The 14,627-nt window shown below is 51.8% G+C and overlaps 1 protein-coding gene across 1 annotated transcript in view; it reads right to left on the bottom strand.

Moving 5' to 3' along the window:
- Positions 1–14,144, bottom strand: part of SF3B4 (splicing factor 3b subunit 4) — a 17,628-nt gene extending 3,484 nt beyond the window's left edge. The window contains 5 exon segments of the mRNA XM_015414470.1: positions 1,541–1,666; positions 1,669–1,728; positions 5,184–5,726; positions 9,102–9,230; positions 14,060–14,144. Of these exon segments, the coding sequence (XP_015269956.1) occupies positions 1,541–1,666; positions 1,669–1,728; positions 5,184–5,726; positions 9,102–9,230; positions 14,060–14,093 (892 nt within the window). The 5' untranslated portion in view covers positions 14,094–14,144.
- Positions 14,145–14,627: the final 483 nt, after the last annotated feature.

Raw genomic sequence — 14,627 nt, 5'->3', positions numbered from 1 at the left:
CAGAACTACGGCTTGCCCAAGGTCATCCAGCCAGGTGCAAGTGGAGGAGTGGGGAATCAAACCTGGCTCTCCCAGATTAGAAGAGATTGGATTTATGCCCCGCCCTTCACTACTGGAAGGAGTCTCAGAGCGGCTTACAACCTCCTTTCCCCCTCCCCACAACAGACACCCTGTCAGAGAGCTCTGACAGAAACTGCTCTTTTTCAAGGACAGCTCTTAGCAGAACTACGGCTTGCCCAAGGTCATCCAGCCAGGTGTAAGTGGGGGAATCAAACCCGGTTCGCCCAGATTAGAGTCCGCACACTTCACCACTACACCAAACTGGCTCTCTGTGGGGACTAGCTCATGGCCTTTTTCGTACAGGTGTGTCCTTCAGAAGGAGCTGCCGCACAGTCTGCCAGAGCAGGTGGTAGGAAAGGCAACAGGCGAGCGTCCGTCCCTCTACCGGAATTCCGAGGGCCACCATCTACTCTTCCCCTCGGCACAGTTGCACGGAGCACCTACAATTCTTCCCCGGTCTGTCACTGTGCCGCCACCCACACCCTGATCTCTGTCTGAACCCCTTTCACGGTACTCGAACCCTACCTCTGAACAGCTGTGCTAAAAAGGGGATTAGACAGATACATGGAGGAGAGGTCTAACAGAGGCTACTAGCTATGGTAACTAAAGGGGCGTGCAGCAGCAGTCAATCTCTGAATCCCAGGGCCAGGGGGCAACATCAGGGGTAAGCCTCGGGCTCTGTGTCCTGTTTCTTGCATCTCCAGAGGAACTGACTGCCCACTGTGTGAGACAAGATGCTGATCTGGATGGATGGATGGCCCCTCACTGGTCTGATCCAGCAGGGCTCTTATTATGTAGGCTTCGGCCTCTCTGCCCTGTTGCTGGCCCTCCAGAGGAACTGGTCGGCCACTGTGTGAGACAGGAGGCTGGACTGGATGGACCCTCCCTGGTCTGACCCAGCAGGGCTCTTCTGAGGTTCTTCTCAGGGGAAGGCCTCGGCCTCCCTGCCCTGTTGTTGGCCCTCCAGAGGAACTGGTTGAGGCCACTGTGTGAGACAGGAGGCTGGACCCTCCCTGGTCTGACACAGCAGGGCTTTTCTGAGGTTCTTCTCAGGGGAAGGCCTCATCCTCTCTGCCCTGTTGTTGGCTGTCCAGAGAAACTGGTTGGCCCCTGTGTGAGACAGGATGTTGGACCAGATGAACCCTCACTGATCTGATCCAGCAGGGCTCTTTTGAGGTTCTTATCAGGGGAAGGCCTCGGCCTCTTTGCCCTGTTGTTGGACCTCCAGAGGAACTGGCGGGCCTCTGTGTGAGACAGGAGGCTGGATGGATCACTGGTCTGACCCAGGAGGGTCTCCAGAAGTCCTTATACGGCTGTGTTCTTGCGACTAGGTAGGCACCACAAGCAATGAACATTCATGCTGTCCAAATGCCCTGCAGCAGCTCACTGGGGGGTGACTCAGCCTCGCCCCCCTCTAGCCAGGCATCAGTGCCCTGGCGGGGTCATTCCTCCACAGCAACACCAAGACGGGAGGACGTACCTGGATGCATCCCGCCGGGAGGGAAGGGATGTGGGTGAGGAGGGTGCGCCCCAGCCGGAGCACCTCCGGAAGGGGGCCCAGGGGCTCCGGCGCCCGGGGGCATGGGTGGAGGCGGCATAGCTGTGTTCCTGGCGGCATGGCTCCTGGAGGCGGCACTGGCGGAGGGAACGATCCTGGGGGTGGGATGCCTGGAACGGGAAAAGCAGGATGCTGAAACGTGAGCAAAACTTACAGTTTCAAAGAGGAAAAACGACTGCTCGTTGTTAGAAGAAAAGGCCATCCTTAATATTACACACACACGTTTACTCTAACAGCAAAGAGAATTCAGCTGGAGACAGGAAATGTAGGAGAAATGGATGGGGACACTCCGGAGGGACACTTACTGACCGCCCCTGGAATATCACACTAGCCTAGCTCGGCCGGCAGCCACACCTCCCACCTGGGCTGAATTTGGATTGGCAGAGGCTGCCAATATGCAGTTGACACACAGCTCTGTTTTTACTTAGCCGCGGAGTCAGGTGGGTCTGTGGAAAACCCTTGACAGATGCCTGGAGAAGGTAATGGGATGGGCCGATAAACTGAAGTTCAGTCCAGATAAGACCAAGAAGCTACTGGTCAATGGCAAAGATCACTGAGAGGTTGGTTTGTCTCCAAGTTCACTGAAAGGCACTGTGTAATGATTCCATGTTTTGGTGTGTGTGTTTCTTTAAACTTTTAGTTTGACTGCAGTAATGTAAGGAGAGGGAGATAAGTGTGATGTGACTGGCTGATGAGTGTGGGAGGAGAGATGTCTATGAGGGGATTCTGTGTGAGAAGTTTGAAGAGAGAGCATAGTCTGTGTGACTATGGGAGTTTGAGTCTATTCTGTGCAAATAAGACAAGGAGTTTAGTCTGTGTGACTATGGGAGTTTGAGTCTATTCTGTGCGAATAAGACAAGGAGTTTAGCCTGTGTGGCTACATATGTGAGAGAGAGAGAGAGAAATTAGACTGAGTGTCTATGCCTGAGAGTGGAGTTTTGGTGTTTGAGAGACTGTTTGTGACACCAAGCTTTGCCAGTTATATTTCCAAGTTCCTTTCATCAGCAACAGTTCAAAATAACCAGAAACCTATTTTGTTCTTTATTAAATAAATCAATTTTTGTTTAAAGTTATACCAGCAGTTATACCAGTAATCAGAATAGTCCTTCCTCAGGGCCACATAGTCCTCTGAAGTGCCCAGACACGGGGTTATTCTACCAAAATAGAGAGATTTGGGATTTTTAATTCCTGGTGGCAGCAGAAATCCACCAAGTTCAGGTGCACAGAATGTGAATTAAAGGAGAAACAGTTTCCCCAATAAGCAAGGACCTCACACACTGGTTATGGCCTTTAAAGTCCTTCATGGCCTGCGCCCACATACCTGAAGGACCACCTCCTTCTGTACATCCCCGTGTGCCAACTGTTGTCTGCAGGCTGCCACCTGCTGGCTGTTCCCCCATTTGGGGCAGCACACCTGGCATGGAACACAGCCCACCCCTTCTCCATCCCAGCTTCCCCTCTATAGAACGAGTTCCCTAAAGCGGTGGGTGAAGGGTGCCCCCTCAGGGCATGTCTTCATGTGGCGCTGCAAGGTTTGTTTGTCTGCCAGCAGTTCTGATGGGCTATGAACAACTGGCATCTTCTAGGTGGGGAGGAATTTGGGTTACTTAAAAAAAAAAATTATTTGGTTTTGATCCGTGATGTCCCAATTCGTACCTGTAAGCCAGAATGGTAACACACTTAAGATGAACACAAATTCAACGAGCGAGGAAAAGGGACCACACTGACCAAGAATAGCGCCCGCTGATCCAACAGCCAACATCTTAGTATGTGTGGATTAAAATCTTCAATCATATAAGGTGCATGGCATTTTCAGCATCATGAATGCTTCTGCCAACCACGGATTCATTCTTTTTTAAGCCATGAGCTGGATGCACGCTCTGTCAGCTGAAGGTACTAGCAGCCAGTGTTCCCTCTAAGCTGAGTTAGTGTGAGCCAGCTCACAGTTTTTTAGCCTCCAGCTCACACATTTTTGTCTTAGCTCAGGAAGGAGGGCTCCAGAGCAAACTAGTTTATGCAGTAGTCAAGTCGCTCGCTCACAACTTTAATGACAGTAGCTCACAAAGGAGAATTCTTGCTCACAAGACTCCGCAGCTTAGAGGGAACATTGCTAGCAGCTATGACTTTCTGCCGTGCTTCACTTCTCCAGGAGTAGCTGCTGATCGCAGGAAAAGCCGGTTCCTGGATCTCAGGACATAAACAAACAAGCCACGCAGGACAGAGAGCTGCAGCAGGGAAGGGGAAGAAGGCAAACTTGTTCCTGTTCCCCTTTCTTACTGCAGTCCCTGACCCATGTGACCACAAATCCATGTGGGTAAATCCTGTGTCAGCTACGGTGCCCTAATGGTTAGAGGGAGGCAAGAGTCTGCTGGGAAAACATCTCAATGTGCTGGAATGTTCACTTTCACTTCTGTTGTGTCTTCTCTCTTCTCCTGGTCTAATGACCTTGGTGCCTAGCTCCTGTTGCTTCGCTGGGAACGTAAACCCGTTAGTCTTGGGTGTGCTGCAGTTCACCCTCTGATTGGCTCATTTCCATCAGGGACCCCACTCTGAATCCTGTACATCTTCCCCTCTCCCGCCTTTAGGTGTAGAAGAAGAAGGAGAGATTGGATTTATGCCCCGCCCTTCACTACCCAAGGGAGTCTCAGAGCGGCTCACAAAATCCTTTCCCTTCCCCTCTCCACAACAGACACCCTGTGAGGTAGGTAGGGCTGAGAGAGCTCTTGACAGAAACTGCTCTCTTTTCAAGAACAGCTCTTATCAGAACTATGGCTTGCCCAAGGTCATCCAGCTGGGTGCAAGTGGAGGAGTGGGGGAATCAAACCCGGTTCTCCCAGACTAGAGTCCGTGTACTTAACCACTACACCAAACTGCCACCGGAAGTGGTGGCGGCTACAAGCATGGGCGGCTTCAAAAGGGAATTAGATAAGCATATGGAGCAGAGGTCCATCAGTGGCTATTAGCCACAAGATATAGATAGGGGCTCTGGGGCAAGTGATGCTCTGTCTTCTTGGTGCTTGGGGGGGGTCAACAGTGGGAGGGCTTCTAATGTCCTGCCCCCACTGGTGGACCTCCTGATGGCCCCTGGTATTTCTGGCCACTGCGTGACACAGAGTGTTGGACTGGATGGGCCTTTGGCCTGATCCAACATTGGCGTCTCTTATGTTCTTATGTTCTTAAACTGGCTCTCACTAACTAACTACAGTGTTAGTTAGATCGAACACTGAATGTGTGCACGGATGACCTGCCTTTACTGTACTCAATAAATATGATCCTTCTGAAGGAACGTTGTTGGGACTGATCATCGTGGGACTCTGACATCCTGCTGCTTTGGAAACCAACTCGATCAGGGTCCAAAGGGACTGCTAGTGGGAAGGAGCTGTACTATGTCCACTGACAACTCCAGTGGATCCAACCCACTGAATCTTGGTTTTTCAACTGGATCTTAGTTTTTCAACACTGATAAAAAACTATAAATTCCACCACAAGCCTTACAGCAGGCCGGTGTACCAAAGCTGAACACACTGACCCTGAGAAGGCAAAAACCAAAGCAGGGTTGGCTTACCTGGTGGGGTGACCCCTGGTCCCAACGTCGTAACGACCGGGGTGGGCACTGACGGCGGGGGAGGGGCATCCGCAAACAGCTGGTGAGGCCGGTCCGCTTGCGACAGGGGGTTCTGAGCAGCCAGCAGGCGTTCAGCTGCCGAGCCGTGCCTCTCGCCTTTGGAATCCTTCTTGAAGGCATAGGAGACGGTGATGGGGCGGTTGCACAGGTACTGTCCGTTCATGGCCTCGATGGCTGCGTCGGAGGCGTCGAAGCTGGCAAAGTTGATGAAGGCGTAGCCCTTGGAGTTGCCCGTGTCCGGGTCGCGCATGATCTTGGGCGTCTGAAGGATGACCCCGAAGGCGCTGAACGTGTCATAGAGCAGCTTCTCATCGATCTCCGGGTCCAGGTTGCCGATGAAGATGTTGGCTCCCACATCCAGGTTCTTGTTGTGGGCCGAGGCCTTGTTGACCCGGATGGGCTTCCCGTAGAGCTTGATCATGTTCATGATTTTGATGGCGTAGTCGGCGTCCTCCTCGCTGAGGAATTCCACGAATCCATAGCCTGGAAGGAAAGGACTGTCAGAAACACCAGGCATTCTTCAACTATAGCAGTTACATTAGAGTCAGGGGTCATTTCCTGCAGGAGCGCAAAGGAGCGGAGCTCCGGCAGGAAAGAGCCCAAGGGGGCGGGCACAAGCAACAAGCCCCACCCCCTGCTCTCAGCAGCCCTCAGTGGGAGCAAGAAGCAGCCAGGTAAGCTGCAGAGCCCCCTCCCCCCAGTTCACCGGTCCAAAACAGTCCAGTGGCACCTTTAAGACCAAGTTTTATATAGGTACAAGCTCTCCCTCCTCTGCGAAGACAGATTTGCACATCCCCCCCCCCAATAGCTAGCAATCCAAAACAGTCCAGTGGCACCTTTTTAAGAACAAGTTTTATTCAGGCACAAGCTCTCCCTCCTCTGGGAGGACAGATCTGCATGTCCCCCCCCCCATAGCTAGCAATCCAAAACAGTCCAGTGGCACCTTTTTAAGACCAAGTTTTATTCAGGTACAAGCTCCCCCTCCTCTGCGAGGACAGATCTGCACGTGTCCCCCCCCCAATAGCTAGCAATCTAAAGAGTCCAGTGGAGCCTGAGCGGTGGGTGTTGCCTTCGGACACACTTCCGGTGATGTCAGAGGGTGTGGCATATGCAAATAAGTTATGCTGATGAGCTCCTGCACCTCTTTTTCTACGAAATGCCCCGATTAGAGTTACTACCTTTGTTAATATTATCTAGTTGGGAGCCCGTTTATGTGGCTCGTCATACACCAGACTGTGAACCCTTCACGGGTCCATGATAATCATGTGAAATTGTCCTTTTTGTGAGATGGTACATTGACTGATACAGCAGACACGATTGAAAAAGATCTCGAACCAAGGTCACCTCCGGAATCCTTGTCTCATGACAAATGTGTGTTATGGATTCCACGGCTGCATATAGAGTCTGGAGCCGTGTTACTTGTGAGATGCTTACATCGTCCCTGCAACTGTTTACGCACTGATGTGTACCAATGCTCCCTCTAAGCTGTGGAGTCTTGTGAGCAAAAATTCTACTTTGTGAGTTACTAGGATGAAACTTGTGAGCGAGTGATTTGGCTCCTGCCTCACTTAAGTTTGCTCTGGAGCCATCCTTCCTGAGCGGAGACAGAAATGTGTGCGCCGGAGGCTAAAAAACAGCTCACACTAACTCAGCTTAGAGGGAACACTGATGTGTACTATGTGGCTCCTTTTGCAGGCAGTTCAAAGTTACGGCCCGGGTTTCATTTACGATTTCAAACATGACACCTGACCATCTGTGACAATGACTTGATTGCACGTGGGGGGGATTCAATGGAGAATCTCCTCTGCTGCTCCTCTGAGACACTTATTTCTTGTTACACTGGAATGTTAACTTCCACTTCTCCTCGCTGAGTCTTCTCTCGTAGCCTGAGAGTCTGACCTTGGTACCTCTCCCCTGATGCTGTGCTGGGAATGTGAACCCGTTAGTTTAGGCGCGCTATAGCTGATGCCCTCATTGGCTCGACCTCGTCAGGGGACCCCCCCACATCGAATCCCGTACATCTAACTCCCTCCCGCCTTCAGGATTAGTTCTGACACTGAATGTATGCACAGATGACTTGCCTTTACTGCACTCCATAAACTTGAACCTTCTCGAAGGAATGTTGTTGAGAACTGATTGCTGCGAGACTCTGACAGCACTGTCTCACAGAGACCTGTTGTCTATAAGCGATCTGTCTCACTTCACTCTGAAAACCACAAGTCCCTAGCTGGGGAGAAACCAAGAAAAGCTTTGGGGGTATTTTAGGATGCAGTGTCTTGCTGCTCCATTTCTAATCCTGGATATATTTGGAAGTATTGCCTGGAGGGTGGGGTATAAATAAAAATAAAAAAATAAATAAAAATAAAACCTGTACTTTGAAACATACACCACAAACAGCGCTATCAAACGCACAGCAAGCCTAGAGTGCATTATGAATAAAAGTAATTTTAGATCTGGTAAGAGTTGTACACATTTCTATTCCCCTGCCCGCCAAGTCTGCGCTCCCTCTCAAAGAGGGGCATGCTCCCATTTTCCCCTAGGACTTCAAGAAGTGTCCCTACAAATAGAAGGAGGAGAGATTGGATTTATACCCCTTGCCCTTCACTACCCAAAGGTGTCTCAGAGTAGCTTACAAACTCCTTTCCTTTCCCCTCCCCACAACAGACACCCCCTGGGAGGGAGGTGGGGCTGAGAGAACTCTTTCAAGGACTGCTCGTGAGAGAACTTGTGATTGACCCAAGGTCACCCAGTTGACTTCATGTGGAGGAGGACTGGGGAATCAAACCCGGTTGTCCCAGGTTAGAGTCCGCACACTTAACTACTACACCAAACAGAGCTGAAAACCATAGAGTTCTGCAGATTTTTTTTTTGGGGGGGATTCTTACTCATTCCTGTGGCAGAACCTTGACCCCACTTCACATTGTTTGTGTGTGGGGGGGATCCCCTGTCCCTCAGAAGCAGAAATGTGGGGGGAATTTTGGACTGCAGCAGGAGGCAGAGGTGGCAAGGAAGCCATACTCCTCTGTGGAATCCAATCCATATACAGATGTGTGAATGAGGTGGAAGCATGGACAGCTTCAAGAGGGAACTGGATAAACATATGGACCAGAAGTATAGATAAGAACTCTCAGTCTGGGGCAAGTGATGTTCTGTGTCCTTGGTGCTTGGGGGGGTGGGGGCAACAGTGGGAGGGCTTCTAGGGTCCTGGCCCCACTGCTGGACCTCCTGATGACACCTGGTATTGTTGGCCACTGTGTGACACAGAGTGTTGGACTGGATGGGCTACTGGCCTGATCCAACATTGGCGTCTCTTATATTCTTAACTCTCAGGCTGGGGCCAGGGATGCTCTGTCTTCTTGGTGCTTGGGGGGGCAACAGTGGGAGGGCTTCTAGGGTCCTGGCCCCACTGCTGGACCTCCTGATGACACCTGGTATTGTTGGCCACTGTGTGACACAGAGTGTTGGACTGGATGGGCTACTGGCCTGATCCAACATTGGCGTCTCTTATATTCTTAACTCTCAGGCTGGGGCCAGGGATGCTCTGTCTTCTTGGTGCTTGGGGGGGCAACAGTGGGAGGGCTTCTAGTGTCCTGGCCCCCCTGCTGGACCTCCTGGTGGCACCTGGTATATTCGGCCACTGTGTGACATGGACTAGATGGGCCACTGGCCTGATCTAGCCTTGGCTTCTCCTATGTTCTTATATCCTGTTTGCTTCGAGGCCAAACGAGATCCTGACTCTGGAGGCACATCCAAGCCCCAGGTGCCCCTCCCCTGAAGATTGTACCAGGGTGCAAACCCAACAAACCCACCCAACACAATGGCTCCACCCAACACTGCTTAATAGCAGCACCGGCTTACCTTGATGCTGGCCCGTCACTCTGTCCTTGGGCATGTGTGTGTTGACGACGGGGCCCGCCTGGAGGAAGAGTTCCCACAGGAGGGGCTCGCTGACCTTCTCGTCCAGACCTCCCACGTACACCGTGGCATCTGAGAGAGAGAGGAGAAGACACCGCCTGGGTTACACGGGCCGGGGATATAGGCTCCCTTCTGCACGCCTTCGAAGAGGCTCCCAGGAACCAACTCAAAAACTACCCGTCCTAGGAGACGACGCTACACCCTTCCTTCCCATTCCTCGTTTTCAGGAAGGGCCCCATTTAGATCGACCCACCCCTACAAGCCATCGCCTCTGCCTGCAAAACAGTTTCCACGGAACAGCATTTCCTCACATTATACCTTCTTTGCCTTTCCTCTACCGCTCCTACCCAACTGTGCCTCTTCCCAGTTTGGTGCAGGGGTTAAGTGTGCGGACTCTAATCTGGGAGAACTGGGTTTGATTCCCCAATCCTCCACTTGCACCTGCTGGATGACCGTGGGCAAGCCGTAGCTCTGATAAGACCTGTTCTCTCAAGGACAGTCCTCGAAAGAGCTCTCTCAGTTTGGTGTCATGGTTAAGGGTGCTGACTCTAATCTGGGAGAACCGGGTTTAATTCCCCACTCCTCCACTTGCACCTGGCTGGATGACCTTGGGCAAGCCGTAGTTCTGATAAGAGCTGTTCTTGAAAAAGAGCAGTTTCTGTCAAGAGCTCTCTCAGCCCCACCTCCCTCACAGGGTGCCTGTTGTGGGGAGGGGAAGGGAGTTTGTCAGCCGCTCTGAGACTCCTTTGGGTAGTGAAGGGCCATGGGGTATAAATCCCATCTCTCCTCTTCTTCTTCTTCCCATCTGTTGCCTCTCCCTCTATCAAAATCTAGACTGCAACCTCTGAGAGGTAGGCCCTGATTTCCCTGTTCTTGCTCTTGTTTTGTATTAAAACGTGCTAAAACGTGATATTACTAAGTCCACCTGATAGGACATTGGACTGTGGGGTCGCTAGATACCGGACTGATCGGGTTTTTGTCAAGCGCTCAGATCCCCTGGCCTCATCTCCTCAAAGCACTCCTTACAAAGGAAGCAAGCAGGGCACGGTCTGGGACTCAGAACTTATTGGATGTGCCAGGTCCCCGGGTTATCAAACTCGTTACGACCAGGAACAGGGCGATCTCGGTGGCGGCTCCTACCTGGTGGAACGAGCTCCCAGAGGAGATCAGGGCTCTGCGGGACCTAGCACAGTTCCGCAGAGCCTGCAAGACGGAGCTCTTCCGCCAGGCGTTCGAATAGGAGCCTCCATCACCATGGTACCACCTACGCCCCAAGTTTTGTGGACAGGGCCAACATGATGTGGGTATTTTGGAAGAAAACGGCATTTTTGACGGCCATCTTGCTTTTAGGAGGTGAGCACCAAATACTGTTTGTATGTAAGATGTTTTAATATTTAATGTTATTTAATATTTCTAATGTTTTTACTGTTTTATTATATGATTCGGCGTTGTGCCGTGTAAGCCGCCCTGAGCCTACGGGAAGGGCGGGATAAAAATGTAAATAATAAATAATAAAAATAAAAGAGCAGGCCGGTCTGTAGGATACAGAAGTTACACCCTGAGTTCTGTTCTCATCGTGCAAAAAGATTTTATAATTTGAACATGTCATTGGAAAAGAGGGCTCACAGATGAGGAAAAAAATAGGGGACTATGGACATATTCCCCTTAAGAACATACAAAGACCCCTGCTGGATCAGACTGGTGGTCCATCTAGTCTCACCCAGTGGCCAACCAGTTCCTCTGGAGGGCCAACAGCAGAACAGAGAGGCCGAGGCCTACGCCTGATAAGGACATCAGAAGAGCCCTGCTGGGTCAGACCAATGAAGGTCCACCTAGTCCAGCATCCTGCCTCACACAGTGGCCAACCAGTTCCTCTGGAGGGCCAACAACAGGGCAGAGAGGCCGAGGCCTTCCCCTGAGAAGAACCTCAGAAGAGCCTTGCTGGGTCAGACCAGGGAGGGTCCATCCAGTCCAGCCTCCTGTCTCACACAGGGGCCAACCAGTTCCTCTGGAGGGCCAACAACAAGGCAGAGAGGCCGAGGCCTTCCCCTGAGAAGAACATCAGAAGAGCCCTGCTGGGTCAGACCAGTGAGGGTCCATCCAGTCCAGCATCCCGTCTCACACAAGGGCCAACCAGCTCCTCTGGAGGGCCCACAACAGGGCAGAGAGGCCGAGGCCTTCCCCTGAGAAGAACACCAGAAGGGCCCTGCTGGGTCAGACCAGTGAGGGTCCATCCAGTCCAGCATCCTGTCTCACACAGGAGCCAACCAGTTCCTCTGGAGGGCCCACAACAGGGCAGAGGGGCCGAGGCCTCCCCCTGAGAAGAACATCAGAAGAGCCCTGTTGGATCAGACCAGTGAGGGTCCCTCTAGTCCAGCCTCCTGCCTCACACAGGGGCCAGCCAGTTCCTCTGGAGGGCCCACAACAGGGCAGAGAGGCCGAGGCCTCCCCCTGATAAGGACACCAGAAGAGCCCTGCTGGGTCAGACCAGGGAGAGTCCCTCTAGTCCAGCCTCCTGTCTCAGACAGTATCCAACCAGTCGCTCTGGAGGGCCAACAACAGGGCAGAGAGGCTGAGGCCTTCCTTGATGTTGTCTCCCGGCTCTGGGATTCAGAGAAACTAGTGCCTCTGAATGTGGAGGTTCCCTTTCACCACCATGGCTAGTAGCCACTGAGAAGACCCATCCTCAATGAACCTCTCTAATCCCTTTTTAAAGCCGTCTATGCCTGTGGCCATCACTACATCGTCTGGCAGTGAATCCCACATTTTAATCACTCTCTGTGTAAAGCAGTATTTCCTTCTGTCCGTCCTCAACCTACTGCCCATCGGTTTCATTGGATGCCCCCGAATTCTAGTATTTTGGGGGAGAGAGAACAGTTCCCTTTGTCCACTCTCTCCACCCCATGCATGATTTCATAAGCCCCTCTCATGTCCGTCCGCCCCCCCGTCATCTCTTTGCTAAACTGCAAAGTCCCAGACTCTTCAGCCTTTCCTCAGAGGGAATATGCTCCATCCCCATAATCATCTTGGTCACCCTCTGTGTTTTTCCCAGCTCTGCAACATCCTTTTGGAGATACACTGACCAGAACTGTACTCAGCATTCCCAATGAGGCTGCACCATCGATCTATACAGGGGCATTGCAGTATCAGCCCTTTTATTCCCAACCCCCTTTCCCAAGAATCCCTAACAGAAGGTTTGCCCTTTTCACCGCTGCAGCACACTGGGCTGACGCTGCCCACTACACCCCCCCAAGATCTCTTTCCCCCTCTTAGTATGTTCAGACCCCATTAGCCCGTAGTTGAAGTTGGGATCTTTGTCCCAGTGCGCATCACCTTACAATTAGCTGCCTGCTCTCAGCTTACCCTACCTCACAGGGCTGGAGGGAGGAGCAATATAAGCTCGAGCGTGCCCAGAAGAGGGCAGCCAGGATGGTGAGAGGGTTGGAATCCAAGTCTTAGGAGGAAAGGCTGAAAGAGTTGGGTCTGTTTAGCCTGGGAAAGAGAAGGCTTGGAGGGGACATGATTGCAGTCTTCAAGTATTTGAAGGGCTGTCATGTAGAAGATGGAGCGGATCTATTCTCTCTTGCTCTGGACTGCAAGACTAGTTCTAATGGGTGGAAGTTACAAGGGAGTTGATGACCGGCTAAATATCCGGAGAAACTTCCTAACTGTAAGAGTGGTTGAGCAGTGGGACAGACTGCGGCAGATGCTCCTTTGCTGGACATTTTCAAGCGGAGGCTGGACGACCCTCTTTCGGGTATGTTGTAGGGCTATTATCTTTTGGCTGTGCTCCCACAGAGTGCAGGGGGGTGGACTAGATGACCTGCAAGGTCCCTTCCAGCTGTAACATTCTGTGATTCTATGTTTCTAAGCTGAGTCTCCACTAGGGTGAAAGGCCAGTATTAAATGAAGTAAATAAATATGCCCGTTACCATGCAATACATGCTGAAAAACAAACAATCAGGCCTGTAGCCACAGCGGGGGGCATTTAGGGGCGGTGCCCCCTCCCTCATTGCCCATGCCCCACAACACTCGACAAATACACTTGATGGGTAAACACTTTTTAACTTAGGCCCAAATGCGTTACAGCACCTTTGGGCCTTTCTCAGTGGTCACTGTTTTCTATATTGTACTGACACACATCCAAATACATGTATAAAAGATTTTAAGTATACATATATATATATAACCAGATGTTGTTTCCGTGTATGTTTATAATTATGTTACTGGTATATACGTTGGGCCATAGATATAGCCATGCCAATCCTTCAAATTATTCTGGTATCAGAGATTTCAATTGTCTGGATGCGTGTCACCTCCATCAAAGATAATGATCATTACCTTTTATACGTGTATTTTGAATGTGTGTCAGTGTAATACGGAGAATAGTGACCACTGAGGAAGGCCCGAAGGAGACCGAAACGTGTTTGGTCCTCAGTTAAAAAGTGTTTACCGGTCAAGTGTATTTGTATTAGAAAAGCTTTTAAAAGTCTGAAATTTAGACTCCTTCTTCTAATCATAGTATGTTTCAACATGTGTACACCTTAATAAACATTTGCATTTTTTAATATTCTATAGTGTAAGCTTGACCCTCTTGGTTCGCAGGTATCTCTTGGGTTGAGTTCCCCCCCCCCTTTCAGGCTCTCAGCCTGCCCTTGTAGGCCCCCCCTCGCGGAGAGAGCCAGCCGAAGGCACTCTGCACGTGCTCAGTCTCCCTGGGCTCTCAGCCTGCCCTTGTAGGCCCCCCTCGCGGAGAGAGCCGGCCGAAGGCACTCTGCACATGCTCAGGGGCACTTCGCCTCTCCCGGCGTCACTTTCCTCCGGCACGCGCGAGGCCTGCCTCCCCCCTCCACAGCCGTTCCCGGTGCCGTCCGCGGCCCCCGCGCCCCGCTCCGCCTCACCCTGGTTCCTCTCCGAGATCGGCCCGGCCGCCATCTTGCCCGAATCGGCGCGCAAAGCGACTCCTCCGCCCTCCTGGAGGCGACTTCCGCCCTGAACCGGAAATACGTCAGCCCTCTTGTGGCGGAGCCAAAGACCGACTTCCCGTCAGGCCTTTCGCCTGTTCCTGTGGGAATCATGCGCAGTAGCAGGCGAGGCGCGAGCCCGGTGCCGCCATTTTGAAAGAGGGCGGAAGTCTGGGGAGTGAAGGGAAAGGGGGGGCGGAGGAGCGACGAGAGTCGGCTTGAGGTGGTTTGTAGTCGAAAGAAATACCGGCCGGGGCAAAATGGCGGCGGCTCGTGGGACGTCATTTCCGTTGTCCGCTTCGCCCCGCCCATCTCGTCATGGGAGAAGCCTTTCGACCAATCAGCGCGAGTGCCCCTCCCGTGAGAATGTTTTTATACAAACTCGCGTGCAGAAAACTGGTTCACGTCGTGAAACATACGTATCTGAAACTCTCTAGTCCATTTTTACATTTATTATCAATATATTAAAATAGCCTAGAAAACTTCAGAACCTCTCCCGTGGAAA

This window comes from Gekko japonicus, unplaced genomic scaffold (assembly GCF_001447785.1).
Source record: "Gekko japonicus isolate JY-2015 unplaced genomic scaffold, Gekko_japonicus_V1.1 scaffold1553, whole genome shotgun sequence".
Taxonomy (NCBI): domain Eukaryota; kingdom Metazoa; phylum Chordata; class Lepidosauria; order Squamata; family Gekkonidae; genus Gekko; species Gekko japonicus.
The sequence above is the reverse complement of the archived record's forward strand: the minus strand, read 5'-3'. Positions and strand labels throughout refer to the sequence as shown.